This window comes from Zonotrichia leucophrys, chromosome 1 (assembly GCF_028769735.1).
Source record: "Zonotrichia leucophrys gambelii isolate GWCS_2022_RI chromosome 1, RI_Zleu_2.0, whole genome shotgun sequence".
NCBI classification, from domain to species: Eukaryota; Metazoa; Chordata; class Aves; order Passeriformes; family Passerellidae; genus Zonotrichia; species Zonotrichia leucophrys.
In genome coordinates, this window is record NC_088169.1 from 64,059,061 (window position 1) to 64,085,265 (window position 26,205).

At 39.9% G+C, this 26,205-nt stretch overlaps 1 protein-coding gene across 4 annotated transcripts in view; it reads left to right on the forward strand.

The window, feature by feature from the left end:
• The first annotated feature begins 461 nt into the window (after window positions 1–461).
• The window catches only part of RNASEH2B (ribonuclease H2 subunit B), a 41,951-nt gene continuing 16,207 nt past the window's right edge, over window positions 462–26,205 (forward strand). For 3 of the 4 annotated variants that reach the window (XM_064715144.1, XM_064715118.1, XM_064715137.1), the window contains exons 1-7: window positions 462–592; window positions 11,521–11,592; window positions 14,514–14,621; window positions 16,882–16,958; window positions 19,511–19,631; window positions 24,807–24,871; window positions 26,097–26,202. In XM_064715144.1, coding sequence (XP_064571214.1) covers window positions 532–592; window positions 11,521–11,592; window positions 14,514–14,621; window positions 16,882–16,958; window positions 19,511–19,631; window positions 24,807–24,871; window positions 26,097–26,202 — 610 coding nt within the window. In that variant the 5' untranslated portion in view covers window positions 462–531. The remainder of the gene's footprint in view (window positions 593–11,520; window positions 11,593–14,513; window positions 14,622–16,881; window positions 16,959–19,510; window positions 19,632–24,806; window positions 24,872–26,096; window positions 26,203–26,205) is intronic. The other variant, XM_064715127.1, reaches the window with a different exon arrangement.

The following is a 26,205-nucleotide window of genomic DNA, read 5'->3' on the forward strand; positions in this document are numbered from 1 at the left end:
CAGGACTGGTGATCTCTTTTCCTCTCTCTCTTTCTCTCTGCCCATCTTTAACTCATCTCTTCCTTTCTCCTTTCCCTTCTCTACCCTTATATCCAAAACCCACTGCCGTGTGCTTACACTTACACAGTAGGTCAGGGATTAAGAAAACAATTTCCACGCCAAGTGCGCGATTCACTAATACAACTTTCTGAATGTTTGCGGACCCTGTGACTTCTGTCGCTCCTTTGGACCACGAGCGTTTAGGAACCTCGGGCGCTGCCTTCCCCTTGCGGGTGGAACATCCCGCCCGCCCAAGTCCCGCAAGGCGGGGGACAGGAGAAGCTCAGCAGCCGGCGCTCCCTCACGGCCGCACCGCCCGCTCCCCGCGTGTGCCGGGAAGGGGAAGAGGCGGAGCGGCGGTGCACCCGAGTCATGGCCGCGCCCCGCCGCCGCCCGGCCCCTTCCCTTCCCAGCCCGCCCCGCCCGCCATGTTGCGGCGGAGGCGGCGGGAAAGGAAGCGGCGGGACCGTGGGATCGCGGGGCGCTCGGAGCATGCGGGGCGCACGGAGCGGGCAGGGCGCGGCCCCCGCGCAGTGGGTGCTCATTGCCCCAGGTAACCCGGCGGGGCCGCTCCGCGCAGGGGCGGCTCTGCCGCAGCGCCCGGCTCTTCTGCCCCGCCGGCCGGCTTGGGCGGGAGGCGGGCGCTCGTCCCCGGGGCCCGGGGCAGGCGCCGGGGCTGCTGCGGGCGGCCGGGGCCCGCCCGGGTGTGCAGGGCCGCTTTGGGACAGGCCCCTACACGAGGCCCCGCACGGTACCTGGCCTCCTCTCTCCAGGGACCCCATTTCCCTCGCTGCATCAGTCCGTTTAGTTTGTCTGTCATTAGGGTTTGGCCGAGGGCTCTTGCCACCCATGTCCCTGATGGGGTCTGGCTGTCCCCTCGCCGGAGCTGGCGGCCCGCCTTGCCTCCATCCCCTCAGTCCCTTCCTGCAGATTTTGAAGGCAACGATTTAGTGCCCTGAGCCACAGCTGTCAAACAGATTTCAGTGCTAAGCCAGAGTGAGATCTCCTCACTCGCTGATTGTGAAGCAGCAGAGCTCCTCACGGCAGCTCTGCAGGTGCAATACCCGCTGTGTTGCGGAGGCTCACTCTATCCCATGCCGCGCTGCATCACTGGGAGGATGCCTTTGCTCCTTACACGTATTTCTGCCTAGTATCAAGTTTAAACTAACAGATCAAAAAATGTTTTGCTGTTAAAGAGGATGAGTCGAACTGGATGTGTTCAAATGCCAAGACATTAAGAGAAAGGAGACGTAACTGTCTTTTTCTAGTTTAGTGTTTAAGGAAGTGTGGCTTCCATGTTTATCTGTGGGCCAACCTTGTACTGTGGCTATTTCCTCACCCACCCATAACTGGAGAGTGTTAATAACCAATCCTGATAAAAAGGATGAGTTCTATGGAAATCATCCCTTTCTGAGTTTTGCCTGTGATGATGTGAGAAATGCTGTGGATGGCACCACTGAAGGAAAGGTACAGCAAGAGCTTCGTTCAGCTCTTGAAAAGAAGGTTGAAAATAAGGCAGGAGCTCAATCTTGTGACATGTGCCCATAGGAAACAGGCTTTTCTGGTTACATGAGAAGCAGAACCAATTACTATGATTTCACTGATTCCTCTCTTCCTCTAGTTTTAACTTTTTGGTTCCACCCTTTGGTATCTGACATGTTTGATGACTAAGAAAGGAATTTATAAAGTGAGGAATTCCTTTTTTTAATATTGACTCTATGCAGACTAGGATTTAAAGCTGAATCTCATATCAGATGACTGGCTATGCCAACAGATGTCCATACTGTGCAAATATTTACAAATACGCTTAGCTTATGCATGAGTAGTCAGTTCTGTGCAGTAAGTTAAATTCTTCAGTAAGTGTTTGCAGGATTGGAGCCAGAGCTTGTAACTTTCATGAAGCCAGACAGTTTGTATTACCAATTATGCCAGCACAGCTCTGACAAAATTTATATAGTACTCCAGACCTGTAAGAAAGTTTATTAAGCCTTAGTTGAGCTTCAAAGCACATAGTGATTTTTAAAAAAAGTCTGTAGCTGATAAATTCAGGACTCCACAGCTGATGAGAGCCAGCCAAACAAAGCATTTCATTATTTTAGTTTTGTTTTAGCATTATTTTCAGAAAAGCTTTTTTAAGTTAACATGTTACCACTTTTCACAATTTTGCATTTTGTAACTGCTCTGTTGAATGAATCTCAGAATTTTTTCATTGGCTGTTTAGCAGAATGTATAGTAGGAAGACCTGATTACTTTCAGGAATGAAGATGGTTGCAATTGGATTTAGAACAAAAATGTCCTTTGACGGTGAAATTCTATTCATATGACAATCTCTATCTTCATAATACCTGTATGGCATTATATTACATACCTAAAACCAACTGGTGTAGATAAGTACAGGATCTGTTTCTGGGCATGAGTTCAGTGCCATTTGTTGCTGAGTCTGCTAAAAAATGCTTGTCTGCTTTAATATGGAAGGTTATGAAATTACTACTGATTTCCTTGTTTAAATACACATTTATATTCTGTTATATTGCATGGATAATGAATTGCTGTTCTGGTATTCAGAGCATGTGTGATGACTGACGAGACAAATTTCAGTTTTATTTTTGATTTTGTAGTTTTTATGTTGGTTTCAGTTTCTGGAAACAGCTCAGAAACAAGGAATCTCTTCTGTCAGGTAGAACTGCGCATGTTCTTGGTTGGAGGCATGATTCTGGCTAGAGGAATGCAGAGTGAGTTTTCTACCGATGCTGTGAGCTGTTTTTAGAGGGACAGACTATCACTTTCTGTAGCAAGTGATTAATTCTGTCAAATTTCCAGTGCTGTAAAAGTTTGGTAATTAGTGGTCCTCTCATGCCTGCACATCACAGGGCAGAGCTACAAACCATATGCTCAGCAGTTACTTTGCATGGTTTGTAGGGGTGGGTGAAGGTGAGGAGGGGAAGTAGGGTTGACTGAGCCAGTCTTTGCCCTCGCCAGCCCTTCTGCCACACCCAGACACTTGGGCTGTTTGGCATGGGAGATTTGCAGGAAGGGAAAAGGAGAGTCTCAGACAGTCATGTCTGAGCTGACTGCTAAGCAACTTCTGGGTGAGATTGCAAATTTTACCTTTAGAGATGGCAGCCTGCCCTTGGCCTGGTGAGAGGTGTTGTGATGGTGTTTCTTTGATATTTGCTCTTTTTTCCATGAAGACAGGACAATTTGACATGCAAATACAATCATATTTTTGTTTTGTTTTTGTAAGTGTAATGATTCCTTGGTTAGGGATTGAACCACCAGGGGCCGGACAAAGAGGGAAGCTAGAAGTGGTGGGAGAGGAGTTAGGAAATGCTGTTCAGGCAGGGTGAGCAGAGGGTGGTAACCATGGCCATCACTCCAGAAAGGCTGGAAGCCACTGATGTACCTTGTGCAGCCTTATTGGGGATGGGTAGTGGAAGGGTGAGAAGTGTATGTGAGTGGTCAGGAGAGAAAACAGTGAACAAATAGGAAGAGGGTAGATGGAGGGATTGCTTGTTATGGAGGAGGGTGAAAAGACAGAAAACTTGGTCGTGTTGGTAGTGGTAGAGCTGTGCATGCTGGCCTTGAAACAGAGTCAGCTCTTAGGACCATTTCTGCAGTTGCAGATTAACTGTGCAGTGGATATTCAGGCATCAGATTTAGCCTGGGGCAGGCTCGGCTCAGCACTAGCAGTTTATTAGTTCAAGTGCTGTGCCATGTTAACACATCTCTGCTGTTTCCAGAACCAGCTTTGCAGTGCAGCTGCTTTCAGACAGTGTCTGAACTAATAAGTCCTGATGGACCAGGCTGGCTCTGTGTAGACCCACTTGGGTGTTTCTGTGCTGTGCTCCATGTTCCAGGGGATTTTATTAGCTTGGCTGGAAATCTGGATCTGAGCTTGCTTTGTGCAGTGGTTGACGTCGCTGGTTAAGAAGACCTCCCGAATGTGGAGTTCTGGAGGAACGGTGGTGCAGAGACACCAAAGTGCTAGCGAGTCCTGGAGGACCACACGGGCATCGATGGTGGATGGCTGAGTTTCCAGATAGTGCTTTCCTGCATTTCAAATGGGAGTTGGGTAATCAAGGCTGTTACATTACCCTTGTATCCAAACTGTTTTTTCAGTGAGAATGTAGAAACTGTTGTTGGTCTAGCTGCTGATCCGGTACAAGAGAAAAGTAGTATCTCCTGGGGATTAAATCTTTGCGCTCTCACAGCTACAAAGTTACTAATGATGTGCTTTAATGGAGCAGATTCTGTCTGTATTTACTGAGTATCCGAGTACTTAAAAAAAAATACTGCTACTTTTTAACATGAAGGTAGGAAATTTCTACCTGCCTTTTCAGCTGGGCCCATGGAGCTACCATTTTTTATGTGTTCTCTGAAAATGACAAGAGCTAGAAGTTATTTCCTAGACTGAGAAATACTGCTGAGACCCAGCAGTATTTTAGGGCTATCTAAAGATTTTTAATTTTAGAGCTATCTAAATCGAAAGGCAGAGCTTTGGAAAACTCTCAAATACTGCGGTAAAGTCACTGTGTCCGATGTAGATGTGATCTGAGCTCTGTATAACAAATAAACATTCTTATGCAATGGCTTCAAACCAGTCTTACCAAAATCACACTAGCTGCTTAACAGGATTGGTGTGAAGGACAGTCTCTTTTTCAGTATTCCTCAGGGATAGGTGTTATGTCAGAACTGAAACTATTTATATCCTTCACTGGTTTAGCAAAGAGGTCAGGAATTGAAGGCAGTTTTCTAAGTGTGATGTTCCACTCTACACCTAAAATTAAGACTGATGTGTTTAATATGTTCTGTCTTTGTCTGCATTAGGAAAATAAGTAGGGGTTAGCTACATGCTGAAAATTATTCTCAGCCTTTATTTTTCTGAGCTAGACAAGTTTAGCTGGGCACATTTTTTCAGTCTGCTGTTTTCTTAAACAGTAAATTGATTAGCTCTTACATTGTTTTATGGGAACTGCCATATGAATAGAACTGGAAGGGTTGCAATGGGGGAGGGAAATTTAACAATCCTATTATTTTTAGGAATTACTTATTCAAAAATAAAAGGAGCAGTTTCAAATTATACTTGGCAAAAAGTTTGAACAAATCTCCTATATGCCAAAAGTCAAATGGAGGCAGAAATAAATGGACTGTGATGCCAAACCATGGGGCATCAGCACACATTAAATTAATCCCCCATCCTTTCAGTTGAGACTAAGGAACTTTTGTCTCCATGCAGTAACCGAGGAAGTATTTGACTTGAAAATTTTGGGTCATAGTGAGAGAAGGTGTCATAGCAAAAGAAGTTGTGGAATACTTAATTTGTGAAAGCGGTTTGCTTTAAAAACAGAAGTAGACAGGTTTTGCATTAACTTTTTTTCCATCCTTGCACTTCGATACATGCTTTCACTTACTGTTTTTAAAAAAAATCAGTTTATCTGCTATGAAATACATCACACTGCTGGGCTGTTAGGGTGCTTGACTAAAAAATTGTAATGAGTGTCAAAATTGAGCAGAATAATTGAACATTAATACTTTCCCAGAATAATCTAGGTAAAGAACTTGGAAATAATGTTTGCAATAAACAAATATGTATTTTTTTTTAACAGCTGAGTCAAAACATCAGAAAACCTATATGAAATAATAGCACATGTTTATATACCTTTTAAATAAGGTGGATGTGAATGTGCTTATTTTAGAAGTTAGCACTCTGTGGGCATATTTTACTAAACCTCCCCCTAAACTGGCATTTGCATCTCCTGAACAAAGCCCTTTGCCTGCAGGTAATTTGCACTCTTTCTTACATGTCATCTCCTGAAAGGCATACTGAGCTCTGCTGTGAATAAAGCAGATATAACTGGCAAGCTAAGGAGCCAGAAGGAAGCATAGCAAATAAAATAACTGAAAAGACATGTTTTAATGTGTAACACCATCTCCCACTTCTGCTTTCTGCCATCTGGCTTGGAAGAGACCAACGTATGCCAACTTAGGCCTCTCTGCATATGGGAATAGGGCTGATTCAGCCAGTAATACAGCTGCACCAGTGCTGACCCTATAAATATTGAGAAGGGAAGTCTGTAGTTTTTATCCTTTCAAGTGATAACCAGTTCTTGAACTTCTCAAGACTGACCTCCCCTTTATTCAGCTGAAACTCTGCATGTTCTGCCAGGCATCTTGACTTCAGTAATGGATGAATTAGTACTGTCCATTGCTACTAGTGAGTCCATGAACATGGGGGTTTTTTGGCTAAGAAGTGAATTATGCCAGCATAAAGGGAAGCCAAAAGATGCTCTCAGGCTTAAGTCTTAAAATTTAGCTGTATTGCCTAGCTGTGTCCTGCAGCAAAAGACCATTCAAACTGTCAAGTAGCATTTCTTTCTGAACTTATGGTCAAGATAGAAACCAGTGCCTTTTTTTGATACTGTGTTTTATTGGGGAATGTTCTAAATTATGTCACATTGAACATTGTTTCCTTAGGGCACCAAATAATAAATGCCATGATTACCAAACTGGTTATCATTCTGTGTTTTACAATGGGCACGGCAAAAGTCCCCTCACTGAAGCGAGTGCTGTGTACAGTCATAGCAGGAGTAAGGTGGTGAGGTAACATCAAGTTTACATAACTGAGTAACAATTAAGATTATTTCCAAAAATCAAGTGTGGGCAAGTACAAACCCATACCCTCTATGTAAGCACCTGCAAAATATTGGCTGTTTGCAGAGATGAATCAAGCTGTGTTCTGTTCAATGCTCCCCTGAGTATTGAGAGGCAGGGAAGCAGCAATGTAGACCTGTGTCTCATCTCCTGCTTCCTCAACTCTGTCAATTCAGACATGATCTGGTTTTATAATTTGTGTGCATTTGTGTGCAAAGACACCTGTGTCACATGTGGAGTAGGGAATATTCTATGCCATCTGCTCCTGCCATGGGTTCTGTCTCTTGTTCCAGTGAGCTTACTGATAGGATTAAAAGTTCTTATTTGCTTCTTCATTCTGGTTAGTTACTTCTCAGCTGGATGAGTGAACCGACTTGACTTGCTGCAGAGCCATGAACTTGCTAGTTTTGGTGGTACAAAACAAGAAGGGAGCAGAGTTGGGGACCCCAGGACTGCACTTTTCTGTGGGCTATGAACTTTGGTCATTTGAAGCCATTTATGATACAGACTGTATGTTCAGTCTGTGCATACCAGAATTCATTTATTATACTTGAAGTTAATTACCTTGTAACTTAGAAAAATTATAAAAAATTTGGGTGATACAAAGTACTGGATTTATTAATTATTTTTCACTAGGCTTTTTTCAGGGCATGCTGCACAACAAAGGACACAGACAGTGAATTAAAGCCATTTTCTTGAGGGTTGAGATTCTAAAAATAACACAAATAAAATGTTTAATAGATCTAACCTATCTGTACCCTTAGGCTACACAGTTTAAAGTCTTCCATAAAATGTCTATTTAATGGGCTCCATCATAATGTCTCCATCTGACACACCTTTCATGCACAGTTAGAAGCTAAGAAGGGAATGGAAAAGATTTGTGTAGGTGACGTATGGTTTAATATCTGTTTTTAAATGAAATTTTAACTTTATATTTCCAGACTTCAATAGTCCTTTTTCTTTGCAGGGTGGTGGTGGTGGTTGGGAAATTTGTGCTCTCAGAGGGTTTTTTCCTCTTACGCATTTGACAGATATTTACAGCCTTTTTGCTTGCTTGGCTGGCAGCTTTTTGCATGGGAACTCCATATAACTTGATATTAGTCTGTTATATATAGTATTCTATAAGCACTTTTTAAAAAAAGGAGAATAGACTTTGCATCATCCATAACAGTTTCATAGCTCTTAATGGGAGTTTTATGTTGTTTTTCAATTTATTTATGTTGCTGTACCAGGTAACACTTTTTTCTGGTTTTAACAACCAGATTCATTAGTGCCTCATATCTATCCATTGTGGAAGAAATTATTGCCAGAAATCCTTTGAAAGCTGGTTAATTTTCACTTTGTTTTGTTTATGTATTTGGTAGAATTTGCCTGGTTGTATGTCTGACCTCCATGAAACACAATAATCTTTTCTCCTTTTCTTCAGCTGCCTCCTGGAAGTGTCTGCCTTCTGTCTTCCCAGGCAGTTTAAAGAGTGACTTGCTGACTGAGATGCCTCCTTGAGACAGGATTAATAGAGCTCCTCTGTACCCTTCTGTCAGGTTTTTTATATCATTGTAGTGTGTGTTTTCCTAGGAGAAAATCATGCTGTAATGACACATGTTAGTAAGCTGACCTGACTGTGGGCCATCGCTGGTAGAGGGTGTACTGTTCAAAAAGCTCTCACCTCTCTCCTCCCAAGTATTCTTGTAGATGACTGCATTTGTCAGGGCTGAGCTATGGGAACTGTTATAATAAGCGTAGCGGCAATCATCTGATGTTTGCCTTTAGAATTTAACAAAACAGCTCTTCCTGTAATGTTACTTTTTACTGTTTATTTTCTGTAGGGGATGTTTTCTTATCTGGATGTGAACCTTAATATTGGAAAAAAGTTCCTAACCTAGTTTAACTCTCAGTCTTGCTAGAAAATGGCTACAGTACTGCTTTTTTAAGAAGTCTGTGTTTACTTAGCTATAAGAGATCCTTGCTGAAGTAGAAAGACTGATAAATGTAATGGCATTAAAGAAATCCAGTTACCTTTCCTGGCTACAGTCCAGAACACAAATAAGTTAGTTTGGACGCCTAACATCAAAAATCCCTTGCTCAGCATTTTCCTAGTCATGAGGTATTTAAACTCAGATAAATAGGGCCTTCTTTGCCCTAAAGGCCATATTAATACTGCATCCAGTTTTCCAAGCAGGCATTCTCCCAATTGCCTCTTTTTTTTGTCTGCCAACTTGACATATAGTAAGCCAATCTATAACAAAAATATACTTCAGATGCCCCTGGAAGTGGAGTGGAATACTGCCTACATTTTGAGGAAATTGAATGTTAAAGAAACTCAAAGAACCGCTTTTGCCTTTGCCTGGTCCTTCCCTTCTCCTTGTGCATGTGTGTGTCCCTTCAGGCAAACCATTTTCCGTGGCAGCTGTGTGGAGAGTGTGAGGTACCCTCTGATCCCATCACCAGGAGATACTGGGACAGAAGGCTGCAGCTCAGGCTGTTTGTTGGGGTTTGATCCCTGCTGCCTCTGTGCCGTGCTGAGCCCCTTGGAACCTGAGGAGCACCAAAGAACCCCGTGGGCATGGCTGTGCTGCTCTTCACCACCTGGGGAAGAGCTCCTGGCAGGGCCAGAGCCTGGGATAGCGTGGGGCAGGCCTGGATGAAGGAAGGTGGGATTGATGGTTGGGAAGGTAGGGGATTGATGAGGAAGAGAAGGGACACTGTATTCCTTGGGTTTGTTACACTTAGTGCTCCCTACCTGTAGGTGTCCCCCAGGCTTAGCAGAGATGGATAAATTCAGTGTGTTACTAGCAGGTTAGGGAGAGAACATCTCAACCCAGTAAAGATGCAAATGTCAGTAAAATCAGCAAAAAATTAGGAGGGATTGTCGACTTAATTGCTGACAAGATGCAACTTTGGGCTCAGCTGGACTCATTCCCGGTGTTCATCAATCTATGCATGAAGAAAGTAGAGCAAGCGAGCGCTCAAAGTTCCTTCGGGGTTTTTTTGTTTTGCTTTTTGTTTTAAATTTTGAAACGCACGTTTACTGTGTATATTTTAATATGTTCATGTGAAACACATCAAAGTAAACACGTGCAGTGTGTTTCTTTCACTATCATTAATCACTTCAGTGTTTTAAAAAGTAACAAAAAATACACTAATGTTAAACTGTGGTCAAGAATTGAAATATACACAGCTCTAGAAATTGGAAAGTCGACTTTGCCAGGGCAAATGTAGCTTGACAACCATGTGTTTATGTATCAGCATATGAAGCAAGTCTGCTTAGCAAATACGGATTTTTTCCATTAAAAGCCCTCAACTTATATTGAAACTTTTTGAAGCACTTTTCCAAGCCACCTGAAGACTCAGCTGAGTATTGAAGAGAATAAAATTACTTTAAATTGTCTGAACAGCTCTGAGAATTATTACTCTCCATCACTACTATCACTAAACACAGTTGGTTTTTGTGTACCGCTTATGTCTTTATCTCGGCAACTTCAGGTGGCACAACTGAATAACAAGGGGTGGATATAAAGGTTGAGAGTTATTTGGGCCTTTTTTTTTTTTTGCCCATGAGGTGTTAGTGAAGAGCCAAGTGTGAGAAGTCCACTTGTCCTTTTCAGATGTGGCTGGGGCTTTCAGCCAGGGTGGAGGACAGCTACTTTCAGTTGTTCCTACTTCCCTGTTTGCCAAAGAATTGTGCCAGCTCCCTCTTCCCAAACCTGCTGGATGTTACTGGAAGGGGAAGGACAATGTGGCACTTCTGTTCCTTTGAATAATCATGGAGTCTGCCTCTACTGCTCCTCTATGCTTTCCTCAGCAGCACTGTAACACAAACATCAGCCTGATCTCTGTCAGTCCATTCTCTGGGGTCTGGATACTCATTATATATGTGAAATGTTTTAGTAATTTTCCTTGCTCTGATGAATGCCTGTATGAAAGGAATTGAGGCAGAACTGGCAGTGTGCAGGCTAAGAAAGATGATTCTGTCATGGTGCTCTTTTACTGAGATGTGGGAAGTTGTTTTCGTAAATATAAGTTAGACTTTCCCTACAAAGAGAGCTTGCCTAGAATATAATTAACTGGGGATACTTATAGATGTGGTTTTTTGTACTTGAGTCAGTGTCCTTGTGGTAACTGTTTCCCTCTTTTTTCAGTTTCACAGAAAAAATTATACCTCTGTGGCTCTGCTTTTTATCTTCCGTTTGTTCAAAGATACAGGAAAGAAAATATCTGTAAGGGGCTTCAGCCAGAGGTGCTGCATTCTCTCACCTTCTTTTTCTTGTGGGGGGAATTAAATGCAATCTTTATATTTCAAGTTCATACATATCAGATAAATAAGTGTGCATGTTTTTCACAGGCATAACAACTAGAATAGGCTAATTCCTGTGTAATCTGACTTTGTGAAAGTTTTAAAGGATAGTTTCTCCCCATGTGTATTTTACCTTTTGGACTTTCTTAACGTCCACGTTGTGCTTGGCCTGACTAACCAAAGCATTCTCATTGTCTTTGTGACTAATCAGGGCAGCATATCAGTTCATCTTACTTAACTGGGATGTCAAATTTAGGAGCTCTCTTGCCTGAAGGGTCTCTAGGGGGAAGTGGTTTTCAAAATCTAAATCATCCCCAGGTGCATATCTTTCCTGTGACAGACAGAGAGTGCCAGGAAGTCTGGAATTATAATTTAAGTGCCTTGATCAGGTAGGATGAATTTGGGCTGAGGCATACAATTTTTATGTTTTATGTTTTCAAAAAGTGTCAATCCAATTAATTCAGAATGTCTTGGTGAAGCAGATGTGAAATACTTCACAATTTACCAGTTCCTAACTTTTTCCTCTCCCCCTACAGAGGCTGCAATTGACCCCCCAAAGACACCTGACAGCGAACCCTTGTTTACAAAACTGCGCAACCCAAGCACAGGCAAGTTCTGGAACTGTGACATGAGCTTGTTAAAATTCTGGTTGATCTTCTCCACCACCAAAAGATTCATGTTTCTCAAAGCTGAAATAATGATGATAGGTACAAGTCTTACGTGCCAAAGATACTGCTGGTTATGCCAGATGGTTAATGCTGTGCAAACATTTAGGATTTCTTTTATAATTTTAATTGGTTGAACTGTTTATTCATCAGAAATATTGGCAGAACAAAAAAGGGGTGTAATTTAAGTTCTGTTTTTAAGTGCATTAGTTTTGGGGAGCTTACAGTGTTGGGTGTTGAGTCCAAGCCTTTTTTTTAAATCCGAATTTAGGCTTCTTAGCATTCATCTTATGCTATAAAATAAATAGAGTTAGAAGAAGTGATTCAATTGTACTTACCAAGCTTTTTGGTCTTTTCATTTTTAAATCTAATTTTCTTCTCATGGCCTGGGTCATGGTGTCTCTTTTCTCCTTAACAGAGGACGAGGCACTTTGAATTCAAACTACATTAGAAGGACCAGCAAATGCAGGCAATTCAATGATACCACCATCCCACCATTACTTTCTTCTAGTCATATTGTTCTTTTTGTCAAGGATTTTTAATTTTTCTGTGATTAATTAATAATTAGAGTGTGTGGTGCTGCAACAGAAACTTGCAGCAAGCCTTTGTTAGGGTTAACATACTGTTTGAAAAACGTTTTTCATGGTTGTGGTTTTTTTTCTTTGCCTGAGTTAGTTTCTTTTCCGTAGATTAAAGTTCTATGGTTTTGGTTTGAAATTGACTGCTTGTATTTATATGTATTTACATGTATGTGTGTAACTGAGTCTTCAGATGAATTTTATTGTCACAGTATAGGAACCATATTTGTTCTTGAAAGAGGAAAATTGTCAAAAATAATAATACAGAATGTAAAATCACTTACTCCTCATGATGCGTGTTTCTTGACTGCTCAGATTTGCAATGGGAATATAAAGCCACATCTATTTTCCACCTGTGTTATTATTTCCTGCTGTAGCATACTGCCTTTGTAGTTTGTTATGTTTTTAAAAGCATAGATGTTAATTTGTTTTTCTCTGTGTAAAAAGAGATCTGTTTACCTTGTAGAATCAGAGGTCTTGGGGAAGTTTTCTGGGGAAAACCTAAAGTGCAATGATTGTCTGGGTGTGTTCCTTTAGAATTTACAGGACCTTATTTATAGGCCTGCATAGACTTTCAGTTATGTAGCCTGTTTTAAATACAAAGTCTGAAAATGGAAGAACTGAGAACACACTATTAATGTATTTTCCTTACCTTTGTGTCTAACAGATGAATTGTTGATGCCAGATACTGTATAAGTAGGCACTGAAGGACTCAGCACACTGTAGAATCGATGCTAACCGCTTTATTAAGTAAAAGCATGCTTCATCATTTATATAGACAGGTAAAAGAACAAGATTTCTATCCCTTACAAAGACTATAAAGTAGGATTAGACTGCAGTTCAGAAGTACCACAAGAACCATTAGTGAAGTTGTGAGCAAAGCTGTTGGAGTTCTCTCTCCATCCCCTGCAGTTCCTGTCTTACAGTACTGTAGGGAACCCGTGGTGACTGTCCTTTTAGCATAATGACATAAATTAAGGAGCTGTACTTAGGTAATAAAAAGAGTTCTTTTCCCAAGATTTCATAGCTCACCACTGGATTTGGCTAGCACACTCCCTGGTAGGAGTCTTAAGTTGTTCAGTCAGCACTTCTGTGAGTAGTTTGATATGAGGCTGATCAAACTGTGGTGTAGACCCTTGTTGAAGGTGCACATGGTAATGATTGAAACTTCTGCTCCCCCTTATGACTACTCATTGCTCCTCTCCTCCCCTACCCAAAAGAAAAATTATCAGAGTACTGAAATTATATCCTTAAGTGAGGTTAAACATCTGGTCAGCCTTTTGGATAAAGGGGAAAAAAATGCATTACCAGTCATTTTTGGGAATTCATCTGTCTGCCCATTTTTGCTGACCTCCCTCCGCACCTGGGGGTGTCTGCAGACTGAGAAGAGCAGTGCTGATGTCAGCTTTCAGGGCTTACACTGAGCCTTCTCTGAGCCAGCCCATCATCTGCAAGTCACTGCAGCTTTGCAATTTATGTGCTCTGAGCAAGACAGCCCTGCTGTAGTTGCTCTTGTTTCCTGAAGATGGATTGATAAGCAAGATAGAAGCAGGCCAGCCAACAGACTGAGGTGACTGCATTTCAGTGGCCCCTTCTGTAGTTGTGGCAACCTCCCATTTCTGATATGGAAAATGCCAGTCCTGTTTGCAATGTGTTTGTCACCCTTCCGTTGTAACCCAAAACTAATGTCAAATGGTAGAGCTGCAATGACCTAAAATAAAGCTATCCTTTTCCTTTCCCAACTATTAAGGTTCTGATGGGCACTTCAAACCAACTTCTTCTAGCTTCCTTGTTTACTTTGTATGTCTACCCATACAGAGTCATCACGATCCATTTTGGTGCACAAAAAAAAAAAAAAGAATATTTCAGATTGTCCATGAAAGGTTTGAGACTTTTGTTCCCCTAACCCCGAGTCTGGTATCCTTAAGACAAACATGATGGAAGGAGAGGGAATTCTCTTGTTTTCCACCTTCCATCTTCACTGCAGAAAAAAGCTGATTTCTTCAGTGATTTTGATTTGGGTTTGGATCAAAGGCTTTGTGTTGTAAGATGAACTATTCACACATCTTATTTATTGATTCAAATTCAGTTTCGTTTATAGAGCTGGTAAATGAACATCTGTATATAATAGTATTTTTTGTCTGAGCTCTCTTTGTAGTGAGTTTATGTAGACTGTGTGTATGTTTGTGTGTCTGTATGTATATAAGGCACATTCTTCAAACATATTGGGTATTCTTTTGATTTTTCTGAAAGCTTACAAACACAAACCAGATTTCTTTTCAACAGGGGAAGCAACCCTTTACTTATTCAATAGTGGTGCACAGCAGCTGTTTGAAGTAAAAGCTTTTCACGAGGAACGTCGTTCCTGGTTTATAGGTCAGACTGTTCAACAGGGTGAGTTGGATAATGTGTCTTTCCCCCATCTTTAACTAATGTTTGTACACAGACCTTCTCTCTTTCTTCTAGTAAATTTACAGGTGTTTTTCCTTGTTTGAGACATGCTGCATCATATCCCCACCTTCTGATAGACTCATTTGCCGTAAGGATTTAACCAGGGCTGGGGGCTTTGTCATTTCTCTTTAAAATGTTGCCTTTGGCAGCCTCAATTAGACTGATGTTCATTTGTCATTTTTTGAAGGGGGAAGGAGGGGTAAGTAATTCAATTGTGTTTAATCTGAAGTGCCATAAAATAGTTAGCTTTCCTTGTCAATCACACCAGCAAGTCCTCTTTGTAAGTTTATATGTATTTTCCACTGGGAAAGAAAAGAAAGGGCTGGAAGGCCTTAGCTAGCCAAGCAAAGTGGTGTGTTAGAGCTCCAAGCACTGGAATGTATGGTCTTGTGTTCTTTAAATTGCCTCTGTAGTCCCCAGCCTAAATGCTGAGTTCTCAGGAGAGGTCTGAAGCTGCTATTTCACCGTTCTCTCTAAGGGAGCTGGTCTGTTATATCCTGGACATTCTCTGATCCTGTTCACCTTTGTGAAAAGGAGGAGGAAGCTTGTGTAACTTGCTTGGGATGGCTTTCACAATCCATTTTCAGTAAGGATGTTATTGTAGCAGTGTTTCTCTGCCAGCATGTCCACAGACCAGCATGTCCATAAGTATTAATTCAGAAGATTAAGGTATATTTGTTTTATTCCTTTTCATTAGAGAAAAGTCCATTTATAGTAATAAATAAAAGCAACCCTTCCAGACATATGCCTTCTTTAACAGTAATATCCCAAAGTGTGTGCTAACTTTTAAACATCCTCTGCAGGCACATAAAGCAGTGCAAGCAGTATGTCTCTGAGCTTTTCCTTGCTCTGTCTTGGGGGTGAGCCAACAGACTGGGTCTGCTCCCTGCTCCCAATTATTTCCACATTGTAGTCTCTCTCTCCCTTTCTAACCTTTATTTTGGCCCTTGGGAAACAGTTGCCTTAAGAAATCATGCCCTCAGTTTTCTTTTAAAAATACAGTGGAAAAATTGTTCGTGAATGTTAGGGCTGCTGTATCTCTGAAAGGGTCAGAAGAAGAACAATAAAAACAATTCTGTGTGTTTGCAGTTAAAACAAATTATCTGGTTATCTGCAGAGAAGGGCAGAGGTCTTTATACACTTCTAGTGAGTCTGAATCTTTAGAACAAACAAAAATAACTCCTCCTGGAGGTTGGATGGAAAGCATTTAAATGGAAGCTTTTAGAAAGTGGCTAGTGGGTCTTTTTCCTTCCAATTTCAATATCAAAGCTTTTGTGTTTGTAAGTAGCCCTGATGCTTGCCTTGCCTCACACTGAGCATCATTTTGATAATACACATGGTAGACTGGATATCAGCTTTACCCAAAACACATTCTTCCCACATGATCTTTTGTTAGATTTAGGGCCATCATAATAGGATTTCCTTTTCTTTAGTTATCTTAATAATGTGATTTAAACCAAAAATAATTACATTTATTTGCTTTTGGTTTGCTAATTACTGTCAAATTGTCATCAATTATTTGGTCTCGTTAGTGAATTTCCTTGATGTAACGTTGTTTCCAATTATCTGCAGTTGTACAAAAGGCCTGACTAAGCCATTGTCCTGCAATGAACTCCAGATGGGCAGAGGTGTCTGTTTCAATGGGAGACCAAGTTCTTCCTTTGTGTATAACCTTGAATGCAGCACTCTGAGCCATGTATTCTGATCTAAGTTTATTTTGTTCTATTGGGAGACTGCATGAGATTCTCCCTTTGCAGATTAAGGCAGCTCTCCCTTAACTAGCCCTTGAAACTCTTTCTTGTCCTGCCTGTCTCTTCTGCCAGTGCAGTGTTACCTTGCCCAGTGTTAGAGGTGGAGTATTGCTGAGTATCTCTGGTGTACCAATCCAATTTCTGTTGCCCCCAAATCTGCCAATAGAGGGCAGCTTCAATGTTGCTGGTTTTAATACAGTCCAGAAAAAAAGGCAAAACTCAGCCTACACAAAGCAGAAGTCCTGAAGTGGAGTATGTGCTTTGGTTTGGTAGGGTAGAGAATTGAATTATCTCTGTGTTTTTAATATGAATTTACAAATACTATTTTTCTGTTTTATTCAAGTATTGGGATACTTACTAAAAAAAACTCTATTCACACTCCTAAAAAACATCCTAAAACCCCAAAAAGTCAATATATTGTGGAAGCTTACTTTTCCTTATCTGTCACGTAGATGGGCGCCTGCTCTTTGTTACACCAATGGACCCCTTGTTTCTGATACTTTACTACCTCATAAAGGCAGACAAAGAGGTAAGCCTGCTTTATTTTTTCTTCTGGAATTCTCAGGAGAAAAACATTATTTCTGACTTCAGTTCTGCAGAAGTTATGTTAATTTTACAAAGAGTGGCTTCCATAATAGTGGAAAATTAATTTGCTTTTAAAGCAGTATTATCTTAATACCTAGAAGTACTTTTGTTTCCATGAAGTTTTTTGGTTGGTAAATTATGCTACAAGAGTCAGCTTTCAATCTCAACAAGCACTAATCACCTTCTTTTTTTTAGAGAAGAGAATCTCTTTTGTCTTTTTGTGAGAGCCTGTCCCAGAACTATTGAATTTAAAATGCTCACATGTCATCAGATCAAAACAAACCTAGTGCCCTTTCTGAGGCATCAGTAAAATGGTTATTTTGGGAAAGAAGGGGGGAAAAAAAGAAATATTTGGATGCTATGGAGGAGGAAGGAGGAACATTTTTGTGGCAGTTTGAACTTGAAAGGAAACAACAACATTTGTAGAGATGCCATATCATAGAACAGCAATGGGATGATTGAGTATCCAAAATTTGGATAATTTAAAAAAATGGGTTCATTGATTTATAGTTGGTGTAAACCTCTGTAAATTTCTGAAATGTATCAAAAGTTGTAGGCAAATTTTCTGATATTTTTTAATAAGGAGCCTGTGAACAAAGGGGCACAAAATAAAATTGAAATGCTGATTTTTGTTGGTTTTTTTTGCTTGTTTGTTTTGTTTTGTGGAGACAATGCACTTTATGCATCCTAAGACTTTTTTGCTCTAAAGAATTTCTACAAGGTTGTTTGCTATTTTCTGCTTTAGATTGCAAGTGGAGAATGCAAGAGAACAAATTATTTATGGTGAAGATATAAAGTCTCCCTATACTTTTGTAATAGTAACTTACTGTTCTTTCATTATTTTTTAATTATTTAAGGTATAGGGTGTGCAGATGTATTCTGCATTTCAGTGGTCCGGTTGGTCATCAGAAGAGGCCATCCCACAAGTAGTTCAGTTTGTTCCCTGGGTGCTGCACTCTGAATTCATCATTCCTTTGAAAGCTTTATACGAAACTTAAATTAGGGAAGTAGTAAATCTCTCTTTATGTGGGGTGTTGTTGAGGTAGCATGAGTAAAGGACAGCTACTGCTGCTGTTTCTCAGGGAAGAGTCCTGTGCTGCCATTCATTTTTTCAGTACATTGTTTTCTGGTTGTCTAGGCCAGGTGTGATGCCAGATAAATGCATAGAGCTGTTGTGGGTCCTAAAAAAAGGCAAATGCTTTCCTGCAGCACCTTGCCTAAGTTGGTGTATTCTGCAGTCCTGTGGCAAGGTTAGCCTGAATGCTGCGCAGTCACTTCCAGCTTGAACTAATGAATATCACTGGAAATCATAGAATCATCCTTTACACTGTCCTTTGATTTTGATAGTGTGATGCAGGATTGCTTTGTGTGTCTCTGAGCAGAGCCATCTCCTATACAGCACCTTTCTTGGCTTAGGCTCTGTGCCCATGCATGAGGTAAATGCAGCTGTCTTGCTTTGGGACACAGGCAGGTCAGTTATGTGTAAGAAAGAGCTTATTGCAGTTCTATTTTTTTTGTGCAGTTTTATTTTCCTGAATTCCTTTTGCCACGGTTATTGTGCCTTTTCCCTTTTAAGGAGAAGAAACTCTCTAAATACTTTCTTGGTTCTGCTTTTTTTTGTGTTTGTTTGGGACTTTTTTTCTTGTTTTTATTGTGATTTAACAATAGATGGTTACTTTTATTAAGCCTCTGAGTGTCTAGCAAGAGAATTAATTAATAATGAAAGCAGTATACCCCAAGTGGGTTTTTTCATGCTGACCAGTATAATGAGTTCAGCCTTGGCTGCAGAGACCATGCACTCTCTAAGCATGAGAAGTTCACAGAGTCTTTGTACTGATGCACTAAAGGATCTTTCCAAAGGGAAGTTTGCCAGTTGTGCCAAACCATGCTGAATGATTATGCATTGTTTGGCAATGGCAAAATTTGTTTGATGGTTCTGTCATATGTAGGGCTGTTTAAGTTGTGCCAAAATCACTTTATATCCCTACTCTGGCCAAACTGGAATTGACTTTGCAGAGGTGAAAGGTTAATACTGTGTTCCGGAAGCTGCCCTGCTCCTTTGAGATATATCTTTGTGGAAGGAAAAGCAAAATTTGAATGGAAGTTATGACACTGGGTTTAATCCAGCAGGTTTTGGTCTAAAACACTATTGGCACACACTGACTACTGTGTCTTATGTCATCTTCCAAAAAATCCTGCTGTACTTCACATTAGTTTCTCCCTATGTTGTTTTAAATTTGGCCTTTTAAGTGCGGTGTTTGAAGAGTTCAGCATTTTGCAGGTATTTACTGGTCTGAAATAAATATTTATAGCTTGCTTTGTAATCAGTTTCTGAATGTGTCATGTGTTACCATTCAAAATACGATCTTCTTTAAATCCTCTATTTTAAAGCTATGGCCATTGCATGCATATATATTTATATACATAAGTGTAGTGTGTATATATGTGTCTTAACATTTTAGTAATGCTTTTGTAATCCCTTTGATGTATTTTCAGCAGCAAGGAAAGTTCCAGCCACTTGATCAAGTTGTGCTAGACTCAGAATACCCTAGCTGCCCACTGCTGCTGAAATGTGCAGATGTTAAACAGTACATACAGCACGTAACAGAAGAAAAAGGTGAAAAAATGGGGTGGGAGGGGAGGGAGGATAAATAAAAAAAGACTCAATTTGTTAGTGTCACCTCATTACAAGATAGATTTAAATATTGTTTTTTGCTTTACCAAACAACTGAAGTGCTGGACACAGCTGTACTTTAAAAACAGAAGCTTAGGCTTAGAGCTTGTCATTGCAGTCTTGTGAATAGAAATGTAATAGAAATAGATTATAGAAATAGATTATCTGCTGCAAGTCTGAAAATCTCATGGAGTCTTGTTGCTAGGTGTCATACAAATGATAAACCAATCACAGCTGGCTTTTGACATTATTGTATATGTTGTGAACTCTCTTTGACTTGGATCAGAATCTTACATCTCTCTCAATTCTTTATTTAGTGTAGGATGGTCTGGCATGGAAAAGGTCCATTTTACTTTTTTTAATCCTTTGTCACAAACAATTAAAAAATAAGTCAATAAAAGCTGGAGAAGAATGAATATGTTGCTGAGAAAGGAGAACAAAACTTTTCTGGCTTTGCATAATTTAGTGTTGTGGGTTTAAGTTTAAAGGCATAATCATTTTAAAATACAAAAAATTATTGAGATGCATGAGTATATGAGTGAGAAAACTCAAATGGAAAAAGTTAGCAAGCTATCAATTCTGTACATAGTTTCCTCAGCCTTTGCTCAGAATTCCCTTTGGTGTGGGGGCTTTCATTTTATTTAAGGACAATATATGCTTTCTAGGGAAGGGACAGGAGTGTGACATTATTTTTGTAGGTTTGCAGATACACCAAACGTGCAAGACTTCGGCTTTTATTTTCAGTCCTTTAAATAGCATTCTACGTAGGCTTGCCAACTCCCTGATAGGGAATGGAGATTTCCCTGCATGCACATGGAGACCTATAGGAGAACATACAGGAATCTTTTGCACCACCAAAAGCAAAAGTAGTAAGCTGTCTGATTCTTATGCACCAGAGTTGCTCCAAGGAGTTGAGATTTAAGTTAAAAGATAGATTGAAAGCTACAAACATTAAGAATTTGCTTTCATGAAGCAAGCTGACCCTTATCATTGATACATATATATATATATATATATGAATAAATATTTTGATGATCTACAGATAATTGGAAAGTGGGTAAGGAAAGGTGATGAAAAAATAGTGTCTGCTAAGTAAAAGACCTCCTTCTAGCTGTATAGAACATTCAGGTGTTTGTGAGGGGTGGAAGCTGTAAGTTGATTTAGGTGAACAAGTTTAAGTATTTTGGGCTTTTTATGGTGTATGTGCAGTAGGGTAGGAAAGTTGCACTTGAACTTCAGGGCAGGACATGTTTCTGTTGAAAATGCTCACTTTCACAAGGGAGTAGAAAATCTAGGTAGGAAGGCTGTTGTCACATTCTGTTTGGGGCTGGAGTAGTTGGAATTATGAGCTTCCATAAACACATAGCTCTGGAGTAATATTACTATTCCTCTTGCATTTCCAAAAGAGCCTACAGAAACATTTAGTTACATTTTGTATAATTTTGGACCAAACAATCTTTTTCTTTGGGTGAGTTCTGACTTTTGAGAAGGCTTCTCTAGGACAGATGCATCTGAAAAGCAAAACCCTTTTTACCTTCTCATGAAGTGACAAGTATTTCCATTAAAAAGTATTTTTAAGCTTTCAGGCAATTGCTTGCCCTACAACTTGTGTAAGATGGGATAAGTAGCCAGGGTGAGAGCAGAGCATAGGAACTTAGGACAAGGTCTAGATGATTTTTTTTGAAGGGCCACTTCCTCCAAACAGCAGCACAGCCTTTGGGCAGTATTTATGTTCCCAAAACAAAACTTGCTTTAAAATGGTTTGCTATAGACAAGGTCTTGTGTCTTGGTCTAACTTCTGTATCCATTCTGATACTGTATTTGCAGTTATTATCCATCTGGGAGCATCCTCCCATAAAGTGCATTCTGTTAGACAGTAGTGAAGATGCTTCACTGCTTGGTTTTTTCCATTTTAAGTAATGCTTTATGTACACCCATAAGTTAGTGTCATTTTGCCAGCAAATTGTATTAGCTGTTAAAGGTGTGTTCAGTTCCTGGGTTTTGTTTTGAAATATGAGGTCAATAATGCTTTTGTCATAAAAGCTGTACACACACACACATATCAGCTTTATGTGATGTTCTTGGATTTTCCCAGGCATGTACCTGCATGTACATGCTACTTCTTTTCTTGTTCAGGTTAGGATTGGGTTACAGTGGAGTTTGTTCTTAGGATTTCTTTCTTTTTATAGAACACCAAGAGTACTGTTATGCAACAAACCCCTTGGCACTTTCTTGCCTGTCATGCACACATCACCTTTCTGTTTAATCCACTTCTATGTGTTTCATATTCTCATGTCTTTTATTGCTTGTAAAAAATACCAGCATTATGACTTCAGGTACTCACTCTTTTCTGGCTCTTAAGAGCTGTTGTCCACTTTGTAGCCTTTCTCATTTTAGGAGTAGAGCATTAGGGCAAGAAATACCAGTTGTGTTAAGGCTTCTGCAGCTCTGTTCTGCTTGACAGAACTTAACAACATAATTATTTCACTCTTCATTTAGTCTTAAGACTTTTAACATCTGTCTGAGAAATTCTTACCCCAGAGCACTCACAGTTTACACTTACTGAATTAGCAGAAAATCCACCTTCCCTGGCCTCATTCTTGAAAGGCACTGAAAATTCATTTAGTTGAATTAAATTCTGAATTACCTGCTTTAGTAGTTCTGGAAAGGGTGTGCTACAGCTCACTAAGTCTGGGTGAGGCAGGTTGTTTGCTAATAAATTTTGACATTGGATTGAATGTACAGTAGAGAGGGTTTAAGAAAGGGTTATGAATTCCAGTTCTAGAGTGTTACTCTTTGTTTCATTTTGCGAGGCAAAAGCTGCACTATGATCTTGTCTGATGTGATTAACATGAAGAGCCAAGAAAACTTACCTGATTAGAAGAACTAAATAATATTGCCAAGCTTGTATTCCCAGGAGGTAGGAAAAAAGGGGCCCTATAAGTTTCAGAGTTATGGAAAACACTGAGAAAATGGATTTTAAAATGTGCTTTAGGCAGTTTGCTCAACAATACATCAGGGAAACTTCCAAGTCTACATAGCGATTACCCAATCACTGAACATATTATTTAATTGTAGAACCACTTATATTCCATCTGTATTTCTCAAACCCAATCTTTCCAGATGTCTCAGACCAGTTTTATAGGCACCAGACACATTAGGGAACAAAAGGCTTTCCAATATATACTCATATTATCAAACATAGTCACTAACTCTCACCAATATCAAATGTGCATCACATGTTAAATCCACGTTCCAATATTGAATCCTTTTGTCAGCAGTTTGTGACTTTCATAACTCACTTTAATTCTTCAGAGGTCTTGAATATTGTCAGTTTCTAGGGTTTAATAGTCAAAACTGTCAAGCACACAAAATATTTTCAAACAAAGTGATCTCTGAAGGGTTCAGTGTAATTATTTTTCACATGTTTTAATGAAAATGGCTTCACAGTTCCACATTTCCTTTCCCTGAGTCACTCTGAATCATGCTGTTGTGGGGGAGTCTGCCTGGGAATCCAGACTAGAATTACTTTTCAGCATGGGTTGGGGGATGGTGCCCAGAGGATGTCCCTTCCTCGAACTTTCATAGATAAGAGAGGAATCCATGAATTGTACTCACTGTGCTTGAACCCAAGCCACGTTAGCCCTTTGAGAAGCAGGTTCAGGTATCCAGAGAGTTTCTCCATTTTCTGCTCCTTTTCTTTCAGACCCATTTAGAAGCTTCTAAGTCCTAAAGCCTGCAGCCAGCAATGTCACAGCTAATTGTTTTACCTGCAGCTCATCATTAAACAAAGTGTACATTAGTGTATTTTTTTCCTTTTTGCTCTGAAGAATTTTTGTATTTTGCTATTATACAACTATTGAGAGAGATTTAAACTTTTATCTTGCAAGCAGCTTTCCTTGACCTCTCCATAGCCCCTGCCATGCATGCAGAAAGAGCACATAATAGTTCACTGTTTGTGTGCAATTTGGAAGAGCCAAGATAAACCCCAAAGAAGGAAATGCTGAAGGAATCATAAATAATATGTTGTTGTTTGCCAGGGGAGAAGGAAAATCCATGAAATGAGTGTTGGAATATGACACTGTATCAGTAAATGACATGAAACAGATGTAGGTATTTATGGGAATGGTATACAGGAGATCAAAACTTATTGAAATACCTGTTAAAGAAAAGGACTGAAACAGCAGGCTCCAAAATCTCCTGTGAAAGCTTATTAGGCATCTGATTCCTTTCCCCAAATGTAGCTTTCTGTGAGTTAACACTGAACTTTTATACTGAAATTTCCTTGAGCCTTTGTAATTTTCTCTTTTGCCTGGATGTTTTGAACTGATGTATCTCCAGATCACATGTGAATGGCAAGTGCTCATGATGCCCTCGTTATCACAGGGGAAGCATTCTCCAGAATTCTTATATCATCAAGTTAATTTGTGTTGCTCCATAAATCATGAGTGAATCATGTACTTCCTCCCACAAGGAGTGAGTTTCACTATTTTGGATTCTGTGTTTTCTTTTAACATTTTATTGGATTATGTAAAAGGGGGATAGAAGTAAAAATCCTGTTTTAGTCACTCTGACATGAGAGAGGAGAACTGATAGGGAAAGGGTTTATAGAAGAGGTGGATGGTTTAGCTTCAGTAACCAACTCTGTCCTGGTCCCTTACTAGGTGCTGAAATCCAGTACATAAAGATTTAAGATAATCTGTTGTTTAAAAAAAAATAAAATTGTGGAACCAACATTTTGTGTTATGAGATACGTAGTTAAAATCACCAGTCTGATGACACAGGGCAGTGAAGGTGAAGTGAAACTACAAGGACTCGAGAAGAATCTTGGTGAATAAGAGAACTCAAGATTGCATATAAATAAATAAAATCTGTGCTTTGCTGGATTAGGTCCTAATTAAAGAACTGTCAGATTGTCCAGACTTGTTCATATCAGCTCAGTCTGTTTATTTTTTTTTTTTGCTTCCAATATTTTTTAAACTTATTGCCCTGATATCAAACATGTGCAAGATGCAAATTAACTTCTATATTCTATCTACAAGTTAAAAGATTTTAAAGGTATTGAAAATGCAATCCAAACCAGGCATGACATTTTTCCCCTTGCTTGTTTTTTCCCAGAGATTGGCAGTCAGAAATTCCACAAATACAGCCAGGAGAAGACACTGAAGTGGTTAAAGAAAAAGGTATTGTGTTTCATTTTTGCTTTAAAAATTGCTATATGTTTAAAATGGAAATGCTTTTTAGCTTGTCTACATTTGCATTGGAGCTATGTGCTGTGCCTCAGTTCAAGGTATGTGTCCTGTTCAAGAAGGACAGACATCACAGTAAAGTTGCTCCACTTGGGAATGTGATCAGGTGTTAGAGATATTCACAAGCTTGTTGCATTTCTCTTTTTGACGGGACTGGTCAGGAAAGGGGCTTATATGGGGTGTGGGTAGGAAGAAGAAGCTGTCAGCTTATTGCTGTGGGCTTTGCATAAGGTGAGGAGCTTGCTTTTGCTTTGTCCCTTTCATAGATGGGCTAGAGGAGGGTTTTAATTGTTACAGTTTCTAAATTCTGCTGTGCTTTGAAGCTGGACAGAACTGCCTTGGTTTTGTGCTGCAAATGTGTTTCCTGAAGTTTTGGCAGAGTTCACTCAGAATGGTCCTGGTTTGGTTGCTATTATCCTGATCCAGTCATGCTGTTCAACAGGCCTGTAGAGTTTGCCAGAAATAAACTAGTGTTAAAGCTAAGCTTGATGGGGTCTTTGTTTTGGTGTAAAGAAAGTGAATTTCATTTAACTCATGCACATGTGCCCTTAACATGATGCTGTTCTATAGAAAAAGAGGTTGTGCGTCGCATGATGAGGAGGCCTTGTCATTTAAATTAATCAATACAAGCACAAAATCTGGTCCACTTTCTGCAGTGATGAGGTGTGGGAATGAATACCTATTTTGCAATGATTACCTGAATATTTACGTGTGAATAGATACCTGTTTGTGTTGTTGAAAATACCTTTGTCTGACAGTTCTCTCTCTGTTGGATCTAGCACATCAGTGCCCTGTGGAGTCTTTAATCTTCGATTTCCACCAGTACTACCTTTGCCATCCTGCTGAGCTCAGGAGTGTTCTCTGAGCAGGTGTATTTCTCACCTGTATAATCATGGCTGTTGAGTTTGAGTAGCTCAGCTCATCTTAGGGTGCTGCAAAAGTGGTGCTGTGTTGCCAAGGCAACATGTTCAAAAACATGCTAGTTTCTTTGGGTTTTTTGAGATCATCTGCTAGTCATTACAAATGTATATTAAATTTCACCACAGTCCATAACTTGAGTGTTTTATATGCTTGAAACAAAATTACAAGAGCTTTGTCACTGCATTAACATGTGCATAACAATATTGATACAGGCATTTCATTCTTTGGTTTTCTGTAGGTTAATCAAACAGTGAAAGCACTTAAAAGCAACAATATATCAGTAGGTGAAAGAGTGCTTGCAAGTACATTTATCAACAGTAAACAGATCACAGATGCTCAGGAAGGTA